This window comes from Phaseolus vulgaris, chromosome 11 (assembly GCF_000499845.2).
Source record: "Phaseolus vulgaris cultivar G19833 chromosome 11, P. vulgaris v2.0, whole genome shotgun sequence".
NCBI lineage: Eukaryota > Viridiplantae > Streptophyta > Magnoliopsida > Fabales > Fabaceae > Phaseolus > Phaseolus vulgaris.
The window spans coordinates 49,816,049-49,839,861 of NC_023749.2; the positions used below are offsets into that span (position 1 = coordinate 49,816,049).

The 23,813-nt window shown below is 32.1% G+C and overlaps 4 protein-coding genes across 4 annotated transcripts; 2 read left to right on the forward strand and 2 right to left on the reverse strand.

The window, feature by feature from the left end:
• Positions 1-5,151: 5,151 nt before the first annotated feature.
• On the forward strand, positions 5,152-6,267 carry LOC137823877 (inactive protein RESTRICTED TEV MOVEMENT 2-like). The gene is made up of 2 exons (XM_068629190.1): positions 5,152-5,275; positions 5,475-6,267. The coding sequence occupies exons 1-2, from the start codon at positions 5,179-5,181 to the stop codon at positions 6,200-6,202; spliced, it is 825 nt and encodes a 274-aa protein (XP_068485291.1). The 5' UTR covers positions 5,152-5,178; the 3' UTR covers positions 6,203-6,267.
• Positions 6,268-7,247: 980 nt separating this feature from the next.
• LOC137824250 (protein RBL-like) lies at positions 7,248-10,292 on the reverse strand. Its single transcript, XM_068629809.1, has 5 exons — positions 10,151-10,292; positions 9,943-10,014; positions 8,183-9,216; positions 7,879-8,098; positions 7,248-7,508 (listed from the first exon to the last, which is right to left on the reverse strand). The coding sequence occupies exons 1-5, from the start codon at positions 10,167-10,169 to the stop codon at positions 7,462-7,464; spliced, it is 1,392 nt and encodes a 463-aa protein (XP_068485910.1). The 5' UTR covers positions 10,170-10,292; the 3' UTR covers positions 7,248-7,461.
• A 1,891-nt stretch (positions 10,293-12,183) lies between these two features.
• Positions 12,184-14,644, forward strand: LOC137832483 (mogroside IE synthase-like). Its single transcript, XM_068640677.1, has 2 exons — positions 12,184-12,971; positions 13,826-14,644. Exons 1-2 carry the CDS (start codon positions 12,258-12,260, stop codon positions 14,540-14,542), a joined length of 1,431 nt encoding a protein of 476 aa, XP_068496778.1. The 5' UTR covers positions 12,184-12,257; the 3' UTR covers positions 14,543-14,644.
• A 1,795-nt stretch (positions 14,645-16,439) lies between these two features.
• On the reverse strand, positions 16,440-22,729 carry LOC137826190 (ribonucleases P/MRP protein subunit POP1). Its single transcript, XM_068632078.1, has 12 exons — positions 22,497-22,729; positions 21,951-22,038; positions 21,072-21,529; positions 20,774-20,870; positions 20,468-20,578; positions 20,107-20,391; positions 19,243-19,361; positions 18,636-19,160; positions 18,266-18,374; positions 17,593-18,176; positions 16,967-17,134; positions 16,440-16,850 (listed from the first exon to the last, which is right to left on the reverse strand). Exons 3-12 carry the CDS (start codon positions 21,518-21,520, stop codon positions 16,652-16,654), a joined length of 2,646 nt encoding a protein of 881 aa, XP_068488179.1. The 5' UTR covers positions 21,521-21,529; positions 21,951-22,038; positions 22,497-22,729; the 3' UTR covers positions 16,440-16,651.
• Positions 22,730-23,813: the final 1,084 nt, after the last annotated feature.

Here is a 23,813-nt window from a genome sequence, read left to right on the forward strand (position 1 = left end):
CTAGCAGTCCTAGATGGTCCAAACAAATCCATATGCAAAACATCCAAAGCTTTATTTGAGGAAACCATATCTTTTGATTTAAAAGAAGTTCTAACATGTTTCCCTTTACACAGGCATCACACAATCTGTTATTTTGAAACTTTATGTTTGGTAAACCAGAAACAAGTTCCTTAGATTTTAGCTTATTCAAGTGATTTGTGTGAATGTGAGCTAGTCTCCTATGCCACAGCCATGACTCATCATTTTTAGATAGCAAACACTCATTTTCAGAACAGCTCTTAATAATGTCTAGGAGATAAATGTTGTTTACCCTTTTTCCAGTGAACAGCACCTTACCAGAATTTTCATTTGAAATAGTACAAGTATTTGCTTCGAAATTAACCTTGTATCCCTTGTCACACAGCTGGCTAATGCTTAGAAGACTATGTTTTAGCCCTTCAACATATAGAACATTCTCAATTGTAGTTGAGTCTTTAGTGCCAACATCTCCTCTTCCAAGAATTTTTCCTCTATTGTTATCTCCATATGTGACATGCCCTTCAGCTTTGAGTTTCAGATTTATAAACTGAGTCACATCACCAGTCATGTGCTTTGAGCAGCCACTGTCTAGATACCACTGGTTTCTCCTGCTGTTTTTCTGCAACAAAACAGATTTAGCACATATGGTACCCTTTTAGTTTAGGGTCCAGCATGATTAACACCTTTCCTTAGGAAGCCATTTGGCTAAACCTTTAGGAACAAAATATTTCCTAGCCTTACATGTTCTAGATACATGACCAGATTTCATACAATAAAAACATGTTGCAGTATGCATTGTTTTTGAATTGCTAAAAGAGGAAAAACCTGTTTTGGAAGGAACAAAGAAACTTGACAGCTTTTTCACATTACCTTTCATTCCAGGATTATATCCTAAACCATTTTTATTGAAAACAGCATTTTGTGAACCTAATAAGGTTTCAAGATTTTCTCTTCCCTTAGTGAAATTTGAAAGTGTTTTTAACAAATACTCAACCTGTTTTTCCAGCTTTTTGCAATTATCACAAGTTTTAATTGATGCATGCAAACATGTCAATTCAAGACTAATTAATTCAGTTTTAGCTTTGTGCAGTTCTTCTTCAAGAGTTTTAACCTTTGGTTCAAGTACCTTATTTACTTTATTCAATCTGTTGCACATTACAGCCAACCTGTTTGCTTCATCATGAGTTTCCTTAAAGGCTAATAGCAGTTGATCATAGTTTTCAGAATCAGTGGAGAAATTACTTACTGAGTCAGAGTTGGATCCCTCATCATTCACCATGAAGCAAAGATTTGCTTTTTCACTTTCAGTTGAAGAATCACTAGATGAGGATACATCATTATCTTCCCATGAGATATATGCTCTTCTACCTTTCCCTTTGTCATTCTTCTTGCTTGCTGATTTTTCTTTACTTTGATTGTTTGGACAATCAGCTTTTATATGACCTGGTTTACCACATCCAAAACACGTGTAATTGGAAGAATTTGAATCAATAGGTTGTTTGGAATACCTCTTTCTCTGCTGAGTTCTGTCACGGTTTTTCTTTCTAAGGAATCTGCTGAATTTCCTGGTGAGCAGACTCACAGTCTCATCATGTTCTGTATCACCTTCTTCCTCACTTGCATCATGTTCTATGGTAGTTTTCAGAGCAATTCCTTTGGCCTTCTTTTCCACTGTTTCTTGTTCTTTCAATCTTTTCAGCTCAATTTCATGTTCTATCAGCTTTCCAAAAAGTGCAGCAGTGGAGATCTTGGATAAATCTCTGGATTCTGAGATTGCTGTTACCTTAGGCTGCCAGCTCCTATCAAGACATTTTAATACCTTTATGTTGAGCTCTTCCTTCTCAAAGACTTTACCAAGGCCAATGAGGTGATTTACAATATGTGTAAATCGTTTCTGCACATCTGCAATACTTTCTTCAGATTGCATTCTGAATAGCTCATACTCCTGAATGAGTGAGTGCTTCCTTGCCCGTTTCACATCATCAGTTCCTTCATGAGTCACCTCTAGTACATCCCACATCTCCTTTGCTGAGTTACATTGAGAGACTCTAAAGAACTCATCCATATTCAGTGCAGATGTGATGATATTCTTGGCTAACGAATCATATTGGGCCTTTTTCTTCTCAGTTTCACTCCATTCAGACCAAGGCTTCTTTATTGTTTCATCTTTGACAACCTGCATAGGTATAAAAGGTCCACTGACCACTGCATCCCAGATTCCCATGTCAATAGATTCCATAAAGATCTTCATCCTGATTTTCCAGAAAGCATAGTTAACACCACCAAACATTGGAGGTCTATTAATAGATGCACCTTCAGCAAAAGGCATTTTAAACTCAGACATCATATACACACTTGAGCAAAATACAAGCCCTAGCTCTTGATACCAATTGTTGGGTCTATTAGTGTCTAAGTTCAAGAGGGGAGGGGTGAATTGAGCTTATAAAATTTTCGCAAGAACACACAATTTTTCAGTATTCCAGAGGCAAAAAGAACAGATTGATTTTACATGAAACAGATTGATTTTTCAGAGCAGTATTGGCACAATCTGAATTTTGTTCACTGTAAAATTGTGATCAGCAGAGAATCAGAACAGAATCAGATCAGCTTATTATTGTGAGGATAAGGATATAGCTATGCTTAGAGATCAACCAAAAATACACAACACAAGATCTCAAGAAAAATGATCCTTTCACAGGTTTTAATGAATGGTCAGTTTGTTCACAATTCACTTAAGCCATTATATGCAGCAACCTTGTTTATGATCAGAAACCTTTAACAAGACAGGAAGAACAATTTTCACTTAACCCAGAATTAACAGATTCAATTTAAAAAGAACAGATTTAGTTCTTGACAGGATTAAGCAAAGACAGAAAAGAGTGCAGGGATGAGAATGCAAGATACACACGTTTTTATACTGGTTCACTCATACAGAGCTACATCCAGTCTCACCTTACCCCAAGGTGGAATTCACTAAACACAGTGCAAATTACTTACACAACCAGCAGTTCTTGAACCCTACAAGAACACCACATACAATGCTGAAAAACCCTATTTCAGCACACCTTGCACTCCAAGAAACCCTATCAAGGAGTGACTAACACTTACACCTTTACACAACAGAATAAAGGAAAGATTACACCTGAAAAGAAGATGCAAGAACTCAAAACCAGTAGTTCAATTTGCTGCAGAAACTGCACCAGCACCTTCACCAAGATTCAAGGTTTCCTAGAACAAGCACACTTGAAAATCTCTTTGGAAACCTTTCAAAAACTCTTTTCAATCCTTCTTTCTCACATGGAAATTGTTTGATCTCTGTCAAAAGCGTAATTCCTCAGCACTCAGCCATGTGAGAGAGACATTGTTTATATAGAAAACTGTTTCTAACTTCTTTTCATAAAACAGTTGAAAAGCAGTTAAGAAAACAACAGATTCAGTTTTGAATCTTAACAGATTTATTTGTGAAAACTGCCAACTCAGCTTAACAGAAATAACTGTCTGAGTGGTACCTTTGGAGCCCTAACTAACTCGTGAAAAACCTTTCAACTCACCAAGGAATAAACCTGTTCTTTCACAGTGAAACAGATTAAAGTATAACACACAGGCCAGCTCAGCTTAACTGAAATAACGAACTGAGCTTTCCCTTGGTGCCTTAACAGAAATTTAGAAAAGCCTTTTAACAGAGAAGAAATAAACAGATTCTTTCTTCATAAAACAGATTTATTTGTGTACTGTTTTAAAACTGTTAAAACCATTTTAAAAAGCTTTTTAAAACCATTTAACGAAAGCCTTTTTAACAGAGAAGAAATAAACAGATTCTTTCTCCATAAAACAGATTTATTTGTGTACTGTTTGAAAACTGTTAAAACCATTTTAAAAGACTTTTCAAAAACCATTTAACCACACCATGTGCTTGATCTAGACTTGGTTAGGCATCTAGGATAGGTTACACAGCAAAAGGCAATCATACACACTTACAAGCCTAATTACATATGAATCTAAAAACCTATTACAATCTTCAAAGCACCCAAGCCATTTTCTTCATCAAACACACATCAAGCCTTGGTAGGGAAGAAGCTTCCTCCAGCTTCAACACCTTTAACACTTAGTGTTTTAGAAGTTTTTCAATACTTATTCTCTAAAGTCAATCTACTTATCCCCTTTCAATGCGTTGGGCAAATTGGTCATTTTTGGTCTTTTTGTTTGTAGTATTTCCTTCTTTTTCTGCAAGATTCATCATATTCTTCTCTTCTTCTATTGAGTTAAGCTTTGCTTTTTTGAGAATTGCATGTTTTTCGGGTTGTTTTTCCATGTATTCTACTTATGCATGCCTAGTTTGCTATGAATTTTACAATAATTTACCTTTATCATGCATCTGTTGAGACTCCTCTACTAGCACAATTCAAATATAGTTGTATATCGATTGGGACTGTTGACAATGTTGAACATATATGAATTCGTCTAGATCCCCAAAATATATAAGCAATTACAATGTTATATAACTTGCTTATGTTATCTAATTGTCTAAGTTTGATCCATCTTTTGGTCCACATGTAAATTTCTTGGATAATAAAAGAAAAAAAATTAAAAAGTTGAAATGCTTACGGAAAGATTAAGAGTTTAAACCTAAATGTGGGTGAAAATGTGATTTAAGGAAATCTTAATATATTTATATTCTTTTATTAAATTTTTTTGTAAGTAACTATGTGAATATTTATTAACAATGTTCAATATTTTAATGTATAGAAAATATATGAATGCTAGTACATAATATATATATATAGATATATATGTGTGTATTACAAGAGAATAATTATGACTTTTTATACTAGTGTTATATAACCCATGCATCAACACGAATGCCACACTAGTAATTTGAACATTCAAAATTATGTTGAGATGTTTCATACGTTCTGAAATATCAACACATTGCTAGACTTTTAAAGTGCATCAGCCAAACAAAGAATATGAACTTTATTTATCCCAGAAGTTATACCAATAGCTAGAGGGAAATTCAAAGTTAATTCATCATCTCAAAACATTGAGCAACAAAAAGGAATGAATTGTTTCTTCAGCAAGCATTTCTCATCAAATCTTGATTACTCAGTTATCTATATATAAACATATATATATAATAATCAAGAAGTTCCAATCAAATAGATGGAAATGCAATCAAACATAACATTGAGAATTTGCCAGCCAAAATTAGAAACAAAGGAGACCCCAGAATCACACTCCCTGCTTGTTCACCTTCCTGGTTTGTATGGCTAATTACCTCATCATCCACCAAAACCATGTTCTTGTTTTTCCTTTTTTTTTATTCCCTTTCAAACCTTCAATCATATTACAAATATATATACATGCGTGCTTGATTAAGTTTATTGGTAAAAAATAAATTATTTTAAAATCATTATTTTTCCCATGATGTGCTTATTAATTTCTTGGCTTTGGTGTAGGTTATGCAGAAGATGATATAGGTGCTCAATTTGAGTATGATTATAGAAGAGTTAGAGTTTTTGGTGGACGATCACTTGGAGATAACAGATCAATCCGCTTCAACATTGTATATGCAGTTCCTATGAATTGTGATGTGAACAAGCTGAAAGGTGTGTTCCAAGGAGAAATTTACAGTATCATAATGCCAAAGGTAACCATATCAAGTGAGAATGGTGAAATGGAAACTTGTGAGGAACCAAAATCAATAATTGAGAGTCAAATGCAAGCTAATGAGGCTTTAACCTCACCAAAAGCTACAAGTGATTTTGTGCCTCAAAAGGGTGAAGAAGGAATTTCACAAAATGCCAAGAATCAAAGAGAAGTAAATTTTGAAAGTAGTGAAAGGAAAAGGGTTAATGGGAAAGAAAGGAAGAATGCTTCTGCATCAGGAAAACCACCCCAGAAAGGAAAAAAGGAAGGTATCATGGATGAGACTATTGGATGTAAAATTGGTGACAGAAAGGGCAAAGAAAAAGTGGAAATGAATGGTAAATTTGGTGATATTGGATCATCAAAATGGATTGGGATAAAGGAGGTGGCTGCTTCTGCTTCACAAGCTGTGACAAGTTTGCTGAAAGGGTTCAATGAAGATGAGCATGTGCTACTGTATACTAGTGCAACGGTTCTGGTGTTGGGACTAGGTGTTTATGCTTCTTACAAAAAGCTTCATTCTCTAGCTACAACATAAAGAATCCATCTTTTTCATATGATTTCGGCATATAAACATATATTTAAAGTCACATTTTATGATCATATCTGTCTATTTTTTCTGCACTAATAATAATACATAGTTACTAAACTAATTGTAAAACAAGCATGACAAGTTTTATAATCATAAAAGATTGAGGCAGGCCAATTTTTTTAGTCTTAAAAACATCATTAAAGTTAAAGCTTGAGAAAAAAATATTAAAGTTAAGTAAACTTATTTGATTGCTTCACAGTTTTTTTAGCTTAAAAATTACTTTAAGTTATTAGTTTCACTATTGAATATGAATTCTTGGATTTTAGAATTTGCAATAAAGAAGGAAAAGATCCTGAAATTAACTTATATCTAGAAAATGTTTATTCATCTACTGGATATCAATCTAGAATGAGGTCAATCAACTGATGCATACTTAATTAGTCTTTTAAATCTCAGAAAAATTCAAATAAATGCCTGATTTTTTTAAAGATTTCAATTAGTTCCCTAATTTTTTTTCATTTTAGTCTTTAAAAAACTGTTTATAAGGTAGAGTTTGTATAATCAAAGTAGGATCTCTTACAATTAACTTGTTTTAAATTTGTATATAAACTAGCATGTTAGAAAGATAAAAATTCAAAAACTAAATTGCTTAGTTACTCAAGTATCTGATGTCTGCAACCACACTGAGTAATTTCGAGTGAACGTACTTAAAAGATAAGCAGGCATGAATTGACAATAACAACTCAACCTACATTTTATATTTGGATAAATTTCTCTTAAATGCTTATAGAAAAGAAAAAAAAGTTAAACTTTTCTGAAAATTAAAATCATAAATTGGTGAAAAAAATAATAATTATTCATAAATTAATTAACTTCTAAAATGGTTATCCAATTTTTTCTTTTCCATTTTCTTCTCTTATAAAAAATGTTTTCTATCTGATGAAAAATTCTTTCTGGGTAGGGTAGCAAAAAACCATACATAGCAAAGGACATACCAAACTTCACTTTCCAAAATTAATGCAAAATGTGAGGCAAAGACAAGAAATAGGAGACATGTACACACTTTATACTCCTAATTGAAACTTTTCATTTTTCTCTATCTCCCTTTTGTCATTTCATGTCATCTATCATATCTACACTTCTGTTTTTTCCATTTCTAAAGTAAAAGACAAAGAAAAATTTACAAGAATTTACAATAGTCCATTTATTCAACCAAAGATTTACTCTTCGGATTTTGATGGTTTGCTAGATTGTGACTCCTTCATCTACTGTGAAGGAGTCCTCCTTCTGTTAGTTCCTTCTCCCGAAGTATCTGCACAGAAATTTTGAAGATTGTAATATTAACTGAAAGAGACATGTTTGGATTCAAGTTTGAAGACTAAGTTTGAATGAACTTCATTCTGTAAACTAAGTTTGCAAAAATAAATCTCCTTTATTCCAACTCGAACTAGTTTTTTCAATGCAAAATTGAGAGGAAACTCAATTTACCAACAAAAAACCATTGAAAACCAAAAAAAAAAATCAGTTTTCTTTTGTAATAAAACAAAATATAAAACAGTTGAGAGGTCCAATTCGAATCCACAAAATTAGGAAGATCAAAACTCAAATGCAAGAGTTACAAATTGGTTGTTCAATAGTTAATTTTCCTCATTCTCAAAAGCAGGTTCAATGGTTGACATTACCTCCAGATGGACTTGAGTTATTGCTGTCCACCGACTCAGGAGAACTTCTTATTAACTTGTCTGTCAGTTCAGGAACATTATAGGTGGGACTTGCTGGCAGGAAACATAACTCTTCTTGAGACATGTCAGAGTCACTGAAATCAAGACCTTTCTCCACATTCTCCACATTCTCCACAATTTCACCTTCTTCAACTTCATCACCTTTAGATCTTTTCACCTCCTGAAATGATGTGAACTTAGGACGAACTAAAAGTTGATCAAGAAAGAAAAAGAAGACCAGTATGATCATGTCACTCTACCTTACCTTCTCAGTCTCAGGAGATTTCAAATCAAATTCATCTTCTCGCTCTACAAAAGGAACAAATACACTGCAGTTCTCTGAGACATCTTTGGCCCAGACATGAATTTTGCCAGCCAAACAAACGGATACAACAATAGGACGTGCAGGATGCCATGCTAAATCAACAATGCTTTCCTTAGGCCCTTCAAGGATTTTCACCTGTATAGCTTTATCCCATATGTAAATCTTGTGTCCTCCTTTACTAGCAGAACCAGCAACAACCCACTCCCCATTGTCACTGAAGCAGGGTGATTTCCAGTGAGAAATCATGGTTAAATCTTGCATCTCCCGGATCAAAGTCAAGCAATTTGATCCTACAGCCTGCAACTTATCAGTACCCTTTAGGCCACTGAAGTTCCCTTTCAGAGCATCAAGTGCTTTAACTTCATCTTTCAGAGGTAGAAGATTTTCATAGATCCGGATTATTCGATCACTTGAGTTTGCTAGAAGGTACCGTCCATTTCTGCTGAACACAATGTTCTTCACTTCACAATCACCAGGGATAAGAATCATGGCATGCACCTCATTTTCTATATAGTCAATTAAAAGAATTTTCCCCTTTGAGGTTCCCACATAAACCAGGTTTCCATACTTGTTAAAACACGCAGGAGTTGGTGAACAGAAAGTAGTTGCATCACTACAGTCACACCTGCTATGTAAGACACAAATATGAAGCGAAGTTGTTTTTTCTGTGTTCAAGTCAACAATCAGGGGAGGAACTGAGAGAGGGCATGCCAAGCAAAGTGGTGGTTTAGAGGAACGTGGATGAAGACGAGCTTGTAGAGGGTTTTTCTGTAAAACTATTCTTGTTATCCTATTATCATTCTTCACATCCCATAGTGTCAATGACTGGTCAGCAGAAGACACAAGAAGATGATTACAAGACCTCGACCAACAGACACTGTTTATTGGAGATGAACATTCTTCATCTTTTAGCTCTTTAACAATGCAACGGGTTTCAAAATCCCAGATAACGCACCTTCCATCTTTGCACCCAACTGAAACAATTTATCAAAGCAAGAGTTAGAGAGATGATAATGTATACAATACCACCAACAATGATTTATACAAGTTTTACTTTACATTTACTATTATGTTCATATAACACACATTCAATCAAGTAAATAATGGGCACATGCTATGCTATGCTATGCTTCAACGCAAATAACTGCTGCATAAATCACAAAAGATACCCAGTAAATAGCTTTTCTACTGATACTAAATCATACTCCACTTTTACATTATACCGTTACAAAAATAAAAATGGATAATCAAGATTTATATATTCACTCTCAGAAAACATCATTTTTACAGTTTTCCTATAATAACACACTCTCAATAGAATTCCAGTAAGCATACCTTTTAATATTCAAAATAACTAATTAAGTTCTGAGAAAACAAACCTCACAAAAACTTTAGACTCATACAAGATGTTTTAAGAAAAATGTGAGAACTGAAAAAACAATCTTTTAATTGTTACATGGTTGAAAAGCATTGGACTGAGTCAAAAGTGTGACAGTTTCTTGAAAGAGAAGATAACAGTATCAGAAAATGGAAAGTAAAAAATTAAAAAAACAGAAGAAGAAAATATTATTAGTTAAAAACACCCTTCAAGAATTACTTTCTTTTGCTTTTGAAAGCAATTTTAATGCTCAAGAATTGGAAATAAAGAACTCAAACCTGAAAGAAACGAAAAAGACAGAAGGGTAAGTAAGAAAATTTACCAGCAAGAAGTGTACCACGGCGATTGAAGGCAATGCATTTGGCATGCCCATAGTCCAAATAGTCGTCCACAACTTCAATGTGGCACAAAACAATTACAATTTTAGTAATTTCAAGAGTTGGCTAAAGAAAATATAAAATGAAAAATAAAAAATGCACCTTTTTAAGCAAAGGTTTAAAAGTAACTGTGTTGGGAAGAAGAAAACGAACCAGAGCTAGATGCGGCCATTGTTGCAAGAAACCTGAAGCTGAAGAGAGACAGAGAGAGAGAGATGAAGAACTGGAAAATTGAATGCTTTGATTATGCAGAAGTAAACGAAGAACTGAAAAAGGAAACAAAATATATTGAATATATAAGACTTCTGAAGATTGAAATCATTTTTTACATGGTTTGATTGAATTTTAATTATTTCATATTTTTTAGTCATATTAAAAAGTTTGTTTGTTATATTTAATATTTAAAATATTTTTTAGTCAAATTTTGCTGTGAAGAAGATGACATAACTGTCATTAGTTAGTTAACTGAGAAGTTAAAAATGATTGACGTCATCTTATTGACAGCAAAAATAAACATCAAATACTTATATAAAAATAAAAAATAAAAAATTTAAATAATTGATATAATACAAAATTTTAAGAACAGATAAATTAAAATATTTAAATTTATAATATTCTTAAAAGTTAATTCTGCTTTTATTTATATTGGTTAAATTGAGTTAAAATTATGGGAGTCGAAGATGGTTGATACTTGATGGATAAAAAAGTGCAATTAAGTTAATATTTTGTTCATAATTTTTATAATTTTGGTAACTGTGATGGTTATATAATGTAACTCATCAATTTTCTTGGGTTGAATTTTAATTTCTTATTTTAAAGGAAATCAACTTATTGTTATATATATTGATAAATCATGATGTTAACTTTTTTAATGTTTGCACTTTTGTTTAGACTATAAAGCAAATATGTTGGGTCATATGAAAAATAAGAATTTTTTTTTATAAGCAATAATAAGAATTTTTTTTAATTCTCGTTACAACAATCAATTTAAAATGTAAAATGATAACTAACTAAAACGGTGATAATTAATAGTTAAATATTAATTTAAAAAGTATTTTATAAAAATTTATTAATAATAAAAATTACTTTAAACATTAATATTTTTTAATTTATAAAATTATCTTTAATTTAATGAAATAATAACTAATTATTTTATTTTTTAAAATTATTTTTTATTTAATAATTTTCTTATATTAACTGATATTTGTTCTATAATTTTCTTGTTGAAGTAATAGGAAGATCTAATTTTTTTCTTTTTTTAAAAAGTTAAAACACTTTCAAAAGTATTAATTATAAAGTATTTATATTATATAAAAAAAAATTGTATTATTAAGTAGAGATGATAAAGTGGATCAGATCTGATGACCATCAATCCGTCATCATTTAGACTAAGTGGGTCAACCTCTTAAATCCGACAATTCATATTAATAATAGTAATATTATATTAATATTTTAATATAATAATAATAATTTTATTATTTTTAATAAAAATACTATTATTATTAATTTAAGTAATAATATTAGTGTTGTTATTATTATTAATAATAATAATTTATTGTTAATTATTCGTAAATAATGTTAAATTTATTTATAAGTTTATAGTTATATACAATAATCCTTATACAATACTAATTTTATTCTATTTTTTGTTAAAAAAAATGAATAAAAAAGGAGATACTTCAATTAAATGCACCTCAATCCGTACACTATAGGCTAAGGTTTCAAACACAAAACCATATCAAGATTACAGCATGAATACACAAGCAGCTGTGATGCTATAATACAAGCAGCTGCAATGCTAGAGCAGTCACACAACATAAGCATCACTTTCCTAACTATTGCTGCAGTGCTTCAACACCTGCATCATACTACAGCTACATAACAAAAAACAGCACAAAAAGTACTCAGAATTGACTCAAACTTAGCACTCAAAGTAATTATTAAACAAGATTTCAATGTAACCTGTGTTTCATGCATAACCAAAATTTAAGTTCTGATACAAGATTTGTATCATATAATGATTGGTAGTGGTAGGTAAATTTACAATTTATTGTAATGTGCATCTTCTTATCTTTCAAAATATGATCCCCTATTTTTGCATTAAAAATATGATCACTTGTTTTTACATTAAGTGTATTTATATCAGGCATAAAATCTATGACGTTGTTGCCCTTTTTCTACTAGTGTTTGGTGAAACAAATACAATAATTTTTATTGAAAGATGAGACTGAGTATTTATTGGCCTCATTATTGATGAAAGATGAACACAAGTCAAAGGAGACGGATCATAAACAAGAAGCTTCATTCGGAAGCAGAAATGGAGAAGGAACAGAAGACAAAGACAAAGAGAATGCAGTGTTTGGTGTTGGCATATCCACACCAAGGACACATAAACCCCTTGCTTCAGTTCTCCAAGCGTTTGCAGCATGATGGGGTGAGAGTAACACTAGTCACCACCCATTTCTACTGCAAGACCATTCCCAAGTTACCTGCTTCCATCACTCTTGAGGGCTTTTCTGATGGTTTTGATGATGGTGGGATTGCAGAAGCAGAGAGCATTAAGGCCTACTTAGACAGGTTTTGGAAAGTTGGGCCACAAACATTATCAGAACTACTTCAAAGACTCATTACTTCTGGCAACCCAATTCACTGTGTTGTCTATGATTCCTTCCTACCTTGGACTCTTGATATTGCCAAGAAACATGGCCTAACTTGTGCTGTTTTTCTCACACAGCCTCTCTTTGTTAACTGTGTCTATCACCATGTTCAAAAGGGGAATTTGAAAGTTCCCTTGGAAAACAGCAATGTTATTTCCTTGCCAGGGTTGCCACTTCTTCAACCTTTTGATTTGCCATCTTTTATATACAGCTATGGTACATATTCTGCATCTTTTGAGCTTGTTCTAAACCAGTTTTCCAACATTAAAGAGGCTCATTGGGTCCTTTGCAATACTTTCTATGATCTGGAAAAAGAGGTAAATGATCAGTGTTCCTTACAAAAAGTCTATACCATTATAGTGTTTGTTTTTTTATCAGTAACAAAAGATTATATATGATATAATATTTGGGTATCCAACCCTTTTCATGTTTGTGTATACAAAGAAAATCACAAAATACATGAACTCAGGCCAAAAATAGTTTAATGCTGTAATGGTGTGTAGTTATCTGCAATGGTTTAATGCTGCATTATTTTAATATAGGCATCTAGATCCACACAAGTATTATTTATTCATAGTTGAGAAGAATATTAATTTCGTTGAAAGCATCAAACATAATTTACTTCACATCATGTTATTGCTTAGAAATGACAAAATACTAAAAAAAAATTAAAAGTTTACCAAGAATAAAATCAGTGGAAAAATTGAGAGATCAGACTTAAATTGTTTAAATAGATTTAAAAAGTGGAAGTTTTTTAAACAAATGAAAGTTGCAATGAAATCAATTTACAAACCAATGTTTAAAGTTTCCAAATTGCTTATTTCCAATAAATCCTATGGTTCACTGATATCAGATTTCTTCATCCCACGAGTATATCATAAAATCTTCATAAAAAGTTATGCATATTTGTCAGAAATTGCATTTCTACTAGGGATATAAATTTATTTTCAAGTCAAGCATTGAAATGGCAGTGTAACTAGTTGCATTATGATGATTCTTTTTTCCTAAACTGAATCAAAATGGTTTTATTGTTCTCCATGTCCAACCACAGATATTGTTATTAGATCTAATATTTGTGACAAACTTGTAAGCCTGATAGTTTCAATATACCAGTTAATGATGCACTCTTTTTATTACACCTTCACCTACAAGACTGCAAAATATTCTGCAGGTAGCAGATTGGTTGATGAAGATCTGGCCAAAGTTGAAGACAATTGGGCCAACTATACCATCTATGTTTCTTGACAAAAGAGATAAAGATGATGATGAGTATGGCTTCAGTCTCTTCAAGAGTGAAGAATGTGTGAAATGGATGGATGAGAAGCCAAAGGGGTCCATAGTTTATGTTTCATTTGGGAGCTTTTCAACCCTAAGTGAGGAGCAAATGGAGGAAGTAGCTTTTGGATTGCAAGAGAGTGGTTGCAACTTCTTGTGGGTGGTTAGGGCTACTGAAATGGGAAAGATTCCAAAAGGGTTTGAGAGAAACTCAGAGAATGGTTTAGTGGTAACATGGTGCTCTCAATTGAAAGTGTTGGAACATGAGGCAGTAGGATGTTTTGTGACACATTGTGGATGGAACTCCACATTGGAAGCTTTGAGCTTAGGAGTTCCAATGATTGCCATGCCACAATGGACAGACCAAACCACAAATGCAAAGCTTATTGAAGATATTTGGAAAATAGGCCTAAGAGTTTCACCTGATGACAAAGGGGTTTTCAGAGGGGAAGCTTTGAAGCATGCTATAAAGGAAATTATGGAGACTGAGATAGGAAAAGAGATCAAGAAAAAAGCCATACAATGGAAGAATTTGGCAGCAAAGTCAGTTGATGAGGGTGGAAGTTCACATATGAATATTAGAGAGTTCATAGATAGCTTGGTTCATTCATAATGAATCTAGTAAGAATGTGGTGCAACTACTCTTTGGATAATTGTTTGTGTATCATTTAGTTGAACTATTAGTTTGAACCAAAATTTCTTCTCTCTTGAGTCATATCCCATGGTAATGAATTAGCAATCCTCTAACATCATAAAATAATTTTTAAAACATTTACACATCTTTACCAAAGAAATTTTAATTATACAATTTTTTATTTAATTTAAAAAAAAAATCCTAGATAAAACGCATTATTCTTGATAGTTTTTAAAATTAAAATAGAGAAAAAAAAATGCAAGATTAATAATTTGGGGCAAAATTTCGAATATATTTTTACTTGTGGTCATCAATTTGGTGTTTAGATTTATTTTCTGTGTTAGATAACCAATATGATGATTAGTGTTTGTATTTGTTTTACTTTTCTTTTATTAGTTTTTTGTCTTATGGGGCAAGATACTGATGATTGTGTCATATTCAATAACTTTGGTGGATGTCTCAAGGTTGAAGATGATGACTACGCATCTGAAAGAATAAATCTTAGATCATTTTGAAGAATTATTCACAAATGTTGAATATCATTTTGGTTCATCTCTTAACAATAACCAAACATTTTCAAATTCAATTATTTTCTCATTTGAATCTTTCATAAAAAAAATCTATTTGCGAGAATAGTATAAAATCTTTCTCAACTCAATCGATCATTCTTTGATTGACTAATTGTTTGTAACATGGATTATATTTTTGAATTGCAAAGTGAAGTTTGTTCTATCAACATTTTAGTTTACTTAGTGTCCTCTTTTTAACATGTCATGTTTGTTGTCTTTTTCTTTGATTCTCTCTTAATATATAATTAATGACTCGTCAAATCCAATAATTAGGTCTTCAACACATTCAATTAGGATCAAATTAGTATTATCTTCTCTTTATAAGACAGAATTTCATGACTCTCAAGTCTAATTAGTGATTTAAACTTTATTGGGTAGACAAAAGAGACTCTACACTGAAATAAGCATATGATACTCGTGTTTGTCATCAATTAGAGTGGTGGAAAAAAAAAAATACGAGACAATAAATTATAATAATGACAATAAAATATATTGGAGTCCATAATACACTAAAAAACAAGATAAAAGAAATACAAAAAGTTATGTAAATAAAGATGAGGAATAGCTTGTTAAAGATAGAGAAAAGAAGTAAAAAGAAATAAATATAAGAAGTATGACAAAAAACAATAAAAAAAAATTCTAAGAAAGTTTTCAATGGAGATTCTAAGGAGGACAAAATCTAGACTAAAAGAAGAAAAAAAAAAAAAAAATATATATATATATATATATATATATTAAAGCTCTCAATTTTCATAAATTCTTAGATATTAAATATTTTACCATCCAAGAATCACTAAAAGACATGTTTGGATGAAATTATGTTTGTTGGAAAATCACATGAAGAAGAGTTACTTTCATAAGTGCAATGATTCATAAGTGCAATGATGATTGTAAGTATTTTATATGTTTCATAAGTGCAATGATGATTGTAACTATTTTATATGTTAAGTAACTCTGTCATATGTACTTCTTGAAAGTATAATGATAAATTTTTCCTTAATTATAGAAATTATCATATATTTTTTCAAGAAATCACAATTAATTAGAAATTAATTAAGTATTAAATATAAATTTAGTTGAGTTAACTTTAGTTTAACACGTTTTTTCCTCTTCAAAATCATGACATGCTCCCTATAAACAAAGACAACTCCTCTTATAAATCAATTTTGAAGATAGAATGAAATTCCTCTTGTGAGTTCAGATTAAATGTTTTAAGAGCATGAAACAGGCCCTCCTTCTGATTGATCCCTTAACTCATGAGCCTTTCAAAAGTCAAATGCGATATAGAATCACAGCAACAAAACAACTACATAACATTAGTAATATTTACTAAAATTAATGAACAAGTTGCAGGGCCAAAGTGCAGTACTTACAGGAATTTCAAATGTCTAGATTATACATAAGATACATAAAAGTTCAAGAAATCTTCTTCGCTTTCCTCTTTTCTGGTAAGGAAAATTTTGCCTATTCGTCGCTCTAGAAATGTAAGTAGCACGGTTCAGTCCAGCATAAAAACATTTTACAAGAATCCAATGTCATTTTCCTTATACTCAAGAACGATAGAGGCCAGAGCAAGTCTATATGCTGTAGATCTCAAATTCCTGACAAGTACGTATATTTCCCTCCTTCTCTGTTTCATAGGCATCTCCTTCCACTGCTCTTCTCTTAAATGAGATAGTAAAACAGCCTCACAAAAGCCCTCAGCAACAAGACTCTTGCTGCAATGACATTGCACTCGGTAAGATTCTCTACAATGAGACACTTAAATGTTCTTGTACATATTTTGCACACACTAGTAAATGATTAAAGTAAAAAATGGATAAGATTTTACAACCTTCCTTGAACAGAAGCTGTTGTGACAAAGCCAATAGGCCACCGATGAGATTTTCTAGAAATTGCATCATCTGGTATCTGCATTTCCCATCTACCAGAGGAATGCTCTTTGAAGTATAATCGCATTGCAGACTGAGACATTTGAAGTCCCTCTTCACTTCTCTCTGAACTGCAAAATATACACAACATATATACTTATATTTAAAAGATTTATATTAGTCTGCACTAAAGTTTAAATTTTAATATCTTTTCCAAGCAAGGAGAAGAATGAATCATTTCATCTTTATCTTGTACTTGAAGGAGTCGGTAAAACCACAGACACTATACAATGTATAGAACCATTTGTAAGATTCCATCTGAATTGCATGAACCATAAAAATAATGTTGCTTTGTTAGTTGCTATTTTTTACCGAATCACAGCCTATAATTAATTGAGAAAGTCGCAAAAGAAAAATAACTCCTTTGAAATAACACTGGCACATCATATTCTATTACCTTGACCATGACAAAACATAGGTTTTGGCTAAATCAACAGCAAAATTTACTAGAATAATGGATCATATCCAACCAAAAGAAAATATTATTCTGAATAATAAAATAGGAATTCATAATTTCAATATTAATTACCTTTTAGTCCATAAAAATATATCAGAAGTATGTGGTGCACAAATAACTGCACCCTCTTCAAAACATCCTTCCTTGAATGGATGAAGATGAACTCTTACAAAACATGGCTTATGGTCATATATGTCAGAGCTTTTATACCTTGGATCAAGCTTTAGTTCTCCATTAATAAACTTGGAGATTCCAGCCTCTCCATCTGCTGCATAAGGAAACAATAACAACTGACCAACTTTGGTTTCATGGAGGAAAGTGGTCAGCATAGAACCAGTCCTAACTACAGCTCCATCAAACGAATTACCCCAAGAATCAGAGTTTGAGATTTTAAAGCTACCGGGACAAGGGTTTGGTAATGAATTAGTGTTGGTCAAATCTTCCCTGGTTGAAAGATTAGGAGTCTCCATTGCACTAATCATTTTTTCAAAAGTAATGCAAACAATACCCCATGGAGGTTGGATGGGAACTCTCAAATGCCTTATGGATGGAGGACGAAGTTCTTCCTTTTTATTAAAGGCAGCATCTTTATATTCCATTAGGCAAGAGTATGCCTTACAATCTGGGAAATCTGAAGGGAAAAGTGGTAGCCCCATCTGGATAAAGAGAAAAATACTTATTAGTTACAACAAAAGGCAGAAAATTTGCATTTTTATGCAGTAGGGGATGCAATGCAAATACTCACTTCACATGTAATCCAGTGCTTCTCTTGCAAACCTATTGCATGTGCCCCATTGGAGATGAGCGGAATCCAGAAAGCTTTGACCCAACTTAAGGGAAGTATAACGGACCATCTATAAGCAAATCACAGAAGCATTCATTGTATAGTACATAAAGGAAGGTTTTGACATAAATATTCAATGCATTGTAAGGAATCATGTCCAATCTCAGCAGGGCATTAAAATTTAAATTGAAATATGTTTGTCATATTATTGTTCTTGTATTATAATCTTAAGCAGGTGATCACAAATACCTATTGTTTGTTTTCAACAGTAACAGTACTAGATATCAGTAAATTCAAAAAATTAAAAGGAAAAATAGATTAAAGAAGTTACCCTATGCTCAATTCCTTCATATCATTTTTTAAAAGAAGAATAGGGCAAGATCTCGAGCACTGCACCTTGGTTGAAGAATTGGCCTCTCCAGAATCTATATCATCAATGCAGAAATTAACCATTCGTTCATGGTGTTTCTCCTTGGAAAGGACACTGTCTTCTACTGGGGGCCTCAGCCCTCTGGTGGTAGCATACCATAGATCATCAATATTAGACTGGCTATCTTCAAGTTTTGATGATGATAATGGAGATAAGTCTTTATTCTCTTCCAAAATTCCTCCCAGTTCAGCAAGCTCTTTGCATTTTGTTTCAGATGAATCACTCGAAGTCTTAGTTGAAATGGGCTCCACTGGAACAACACTCCTCTTCCATGGCAATTCTCGAGGATCCTTAACATTAAGAGGTAATATAGCACAAGAAGAAAAATGTTCTCCATTTTTCAGTATGGTTGAATTTCTATTCTGAGAAATACACTCTTCTTCAATAGCCATGTGTTTCTTTAATTGCCAATGATTCTCTGAAATACTAAAGCCAAGAAGAAAAATAAGCCATCTTTGATCACTGATGTTAAAAAAAGGAAATGTTTTGCCTAAATTAAACAACGAACCCTCCAACTGGATGCAGTATCTTTTGAAGAAGTTGAAATGTCCCTGATCCAATTAATTCTAATTTTGCAAGCTGACCCTCAAGGGAAAAGCAATTAATTAATATGCCCCTCTTCTCCATCTGAATAAAATAAATATATTGCGAGTGAGTTTATATACAGTTTACAATTTTTAATTTTTCAACTTCATCAGGAAAATTAAACCTTAACCAAGCAACACCAACCAAATTAGTGATTCATCTTCATAGAATTTTAATCTGAAACATAACATTTTTTCCAATCTCTACATTTAAACAGTTTCCTAGGATGATTAATAAGATTGTGATTTTAAACAAAAACCTTTTCATATGAAGTTACAGCATTAAAGAAATAATGACAAGTTATCAAGCTGAGATGTAAATGCAAATTATGTTCCATGACCCAACCATGCCCATTCACTGGGTTAATGAAATGCAGCACTGACATGACATGAAAGCCTTTCAAATGGACAATAGCAGTGTAAATTCAGATTATTTATAACACATTGATAGACAAACTTGTGAAGACCGACAGAAAAAATAAAGGAAAATATGGCAGAGTAAATAGTGTAGTTATAGAATTCGTTAGAATTGATTAACAGCAGGTAGGGAGCTAGTTTAAATAGTAGAAGGGAAGTAGGATCCCCCATTCAGCATTTTAGCAATTCAGAAAAGAACATTAGCTTTGTTTGGAAGGAAAATACTCTTGTTTGTACTTTAATCATTGAAACAACTGTTTTCCCAATCCTTTCTTTATGAAATATCAGACTCTGATTTTGGCTTTATAACACACACTACGAAGAAAAAAGTACAACAGGAAGGACCATGTAAGCTGAGAAAGAAAGTAAACCTCTTTCCGACAGGCAATTTTTAGATTATCAAATCCTTCTTCAAAGGCAGAAGCATGTATCCACACCCAAAGGTGTCTATATGAAGAACCATGCTCCATTTTGTCTGATTTTTCACATAATTCAACATCATGTTTGTTTGAATCATTACTGATACCATTTTGTCCAAAAGAAGTATAATGATTTCGTTCATCTAGCTGTGTACTTATATTTTGTTGGGAAGTTGGTTGCCATATATAGGTCACAGGAGCAATTGGAGGAGAAATGGGACCTCCAACTTGATGCAACTGTAAAGAAACGAAATTTTTTTTAGTTTAACTAAACCAAACTGGCAGTTACTGGAGTCAGAAATAGATTACCAACCATTGCAATTCCATAGGTTGCACCGGAGAGAACAGAGTCATCATGATTTTCAGGATGTGTTGTTGCTGGAGAAGGTTCTAGTACCAATCTTAATACCGACATTAATGAATCCTGTATACAATAGTCAACCTTAAATAAAACAGAAAATTAAGCCATCACTTTTTGGGGCTGAGAGCCAACAATAATTGTTTCGAGCAAGCATTTCAATATGTTTCAATCAGAGAACAACGCATTAGAAAGTCTTAGACTCGGATGCATAACAAAGAAAAGGAAGAAATTTCCAACAAAAATACTAAAACAAACTACCTCCGGACCCTCCAATTGGATAGCAGTGCAATAGCTTGCATCATGTACAAGCACCCCTTGTTTGAGCCTTTTCAAGAGTGCCCTTGAACCTTTCCCTCTGCATAACCACAAACAAAATTCTTGTTAACGTTTCCAAGGAAATGATAAAACATTCGTGCTTGTTGCATCAGGTTTCCATAATAAATTCAAGCAAATCCCAACAAAATCAAAGTCTCAAACAACCCTACACCATGAAATTAATTAGCTTCAAGTTCCCTGTTGACTCTTTCATACGTTTCCTTTTAACCCAAAAACCTACCTTCCTTGGAGACACAAAGGAAGATGGTAACCCCAAATCTTGGTCATAGCAAACCGCTTTGCATGCCAAACATGAGTTCTCAGCCTCTTGGTTCCATCCCCAGAAGTGCAAAAGCCATTCTCTGGGTTGTTCTTAAGTTCATATCTCCGACGAACACGCCGAGGAAGCTTCTTTAATTGATCCTCATCCACACCTGATTTAGCAAGAGCGCTGCCAACTATACCCAGTTTCTGTCTCTTTCTTCTGCACCCTTTCCTTGCAATTTGGTTGTCAAATGCAGTTGTTCTTCTCCTCTTGTTCCTTCGAGCCGTATAATCATTGTTTACTCTATTTTTTATGATAGATTGAAGACTCTCGAGCTCAACAGCACGGGATTCAGCATATTTATGCACGTTGATTGTACGAGGTGGTGGTAGTATTTGAGGCCTTTTGGTTCCTTCAGCAACCATGGTGACAAACTAAGCAAATTAAAAAAACATTAGTTTACAATTTTACATTGTATAGACACAAAATTATGCTGTGAAGCATAAATAAAGAAACCTTTAGCATAATTAAAGGTTCCTATCAGAATTGAACTAACACTGCCATAGTCCAAAAGGAACTAGAAACAGGGCATGTAGAAATAGTGTAAACATAATATACTTAAACACTCCTATCAGCTTGGTTTAATAACTAATATTGTCATTTGTCCATAGGAAACAGTACAGGCAAACCAAAACTAGCAAATTTTATAGTATCCTTTCTTTTATGTGTATATATCATAGGGATTTTCTCAATCCCCAATTCACAGATTCCCCACATTGTCTAACTAACCATAAATAGAGATAACCAAGTCACCTGTCACAACCAATAATAACAATAAAAGGGACAAATGCATACCTTCCAGCTAAGTAGAACCTGATGATGCTTGTAGAGCTATGCAACTCAGGTGAACAAATTCTTAGTCACCAGTACGCAAAAGAAGGACCTGCAAAGATAAATCATGAAACACAATAATTTAACCATTTTATTCAACCAAACTACTAGAATTAAAAAATATCCTGACAGTTTTCTTATAATTTCTATAAAAAAGGAAGTTCTAAAACTTCTGAAACTACAAATCATAAACCTTCACTACTTTTTTTAAATTGATACAACTTTTATCAATTAAGGCGATCATGACAAGGGAAGGGAGTGTCAATATGTAACTTTCTGGAAATTCAAAACTGCATAAATTAATCAATTCATGGAATTTTTTTCGCATTATCTTTTCAAAAGATAATAGTTAACTCGTCTATAAGCTCATATTAGTTTTTGGAGAGATTTATTTAATCTTTTTCTTCGAATTTTTTTTTCCTAAAAGTATTTACAAGTTTATCCAAATATGACAAGCACCATTATCATGGTTGTGTAAAAGTGAGTAGGGATAGGTGAAAGAAATTTTACCCTGAAACGTGAGTTGTGAACACTTTGCCGCAGAGAAAAGCTTCCGATTCGAAGAGTTCTTCTGAGCGCGTCGTTAAGGTTTCACAGTTAAGACAAGAAAGAGGCAGCGGAGCAAAGCGGCGGAAGCGTAAGTGTCGGAGCAAAGCTGCGGCGGCAGCGGCGGGGTTTGGCGACAGCACTGGCTACGCGGGAGAGTGAAAATCAGACTCAGTGAAGATGTTATTTTTGTGTGCTTTTTTAGTTTAATTTGAATAAAGATAAATTATAAAATAAACGGTAATCTATAAAAATTAAGATTTTTTACAATGATTTAAATCTATAATATGATAATCAGGAATATTTTAAATCTAAAATTAACAAATATGTTTACATGACCTAAAAGTATATGGAATCATATTTGAAGTAAAATATTTAAATCATAATTATTTATTATATATGATAATGTATAATTAAATGATAACTTATTAGAGTATCCACTGGGAAATTTAATTTGAATATGAGAGAAAATAAAAACCAATTAACGGTCGTTGATTTTGATTGGTTTAAATTTTAAAAAAAATCAAATCCAAATCAAAGTAATCTTTTAAAAAGATTTAATTTAGATTATGTATGGTTAAAAACTTTACAAAAATAACTAATATTTTATAATAATGTGAAATTATATTGCACTTTAATCTTCCGACCTCAAATAGAAAAAATATTCAATCATCACATATTATTTATTTTGAAATTCAGTCTTTCGTTACGATTTTATATTTAAAAAGTGTGTCGATGAAAATATATTAAACATATTCTCATGCATAAGAATAAAAAAAATGAAAGAATTGATAATAAAACAATATTCTATTAAAAATGTATACATTTAATAAAAAAAATATTACTTTCTATTTATTTAAAGTTTTCAACTTTTCGTTATTAACAAACTCTATATTATATATAATTAGTAAGAGGAATTATTTATATATTTATAATCTTGATAAATATATATCAAGGGAAATTTTCTTATTAAATGAAACCTTTATTTTAATTTTTTTTCCTACTGTTTCATATAAATATCATTAATAATCTAATATATTTAATAAAAAAATTATTTTGTTAAAAATTTACTAAAATGATAAGAAGGAAGTATGGGTAAAATATTACATATAATTGTGCATCAATTTTAGTTAAGAAACTAATTTTTTTGAATGATTAGATATAAAATAAATATGGTTTAATAATAGAAGAAATCTAAGAAGCAATTAATTATCTTACAAGAACAAGTATATTGTGAAAATTAAAAAATTAAAAACTTGTTATACTTAGTTGTAAAATTTA

Excerpts from the sequence above, each read along its gene's own strand:
- LOC137823877 (XM_068629190.1), top strand. The coding sequence starts at position 5,179 with ATGGAAATGCAATCAAACATAACATTGAGAATTTGCCAGCCAAAATTA. Across the intron at positions 5,276-5,474 it reads CCTGCTTGTTCACCTTCCTG|GTTATGCAGAAGATGATATA; the intron begins GTTTGTATGGCT and ends GCTTTGGTGTAG.
- LOC137824250 (XM_068629809.1), bottom strand. Across the intron at positions 9,217-9,942 it reads CCGTGGTACACTTCTTGCTG|TTGGGTGCAAAGATGGAAGG; the intron begins GTAAATTTTCTT and ends AAATTGTTTCAG. Across the intron at positions 7,509-7,878 it reads TAACTCAAGTCCATCTGGAG|ATACTTCGGGAGAAGGAACT; the intron begins GTAATGTCAACC and ends ATTTCTGTGCAG.
- LOC137832483 (XM_068640677.1), top strand. The coding sequence starts at position 12,258 with ATGAACACAAGTCAAAGGAGACGGATCATAAACAAGAAGCTTCATTCG. Across the intron at positions 12,972-13,825 it reads TCTATGATCTGGAAAAAGAG|GTAGCAGATTGGTTGATGAA; the intron begins GTAAATGATCAG and ends AATATTCTGCAG.
- LOC137826190 (XM_068632078.1), bottom strand. The coding sequence starts at position 21,520 with ATGGTTGCTGAAGGAACCAAAAGGCCTCAAATACTACCACCACCTCGT. Across the intron at positions 18,177-18,265 it reads AGCACTGGATTACATGTGAA|ATGGGGCTACCACTTTTCCC; the intron begins GTGAGTATTTGC and ends CTCTTTATCCAG. Across the intron at positions 16,851-16,966 it reads ACAGCTTCTGTTCAAGGAAG|CAAGAGTCTTGTTGCTGAGG; the intron begins GTTGTAAAATCT and ends ATGTCATTGCAG.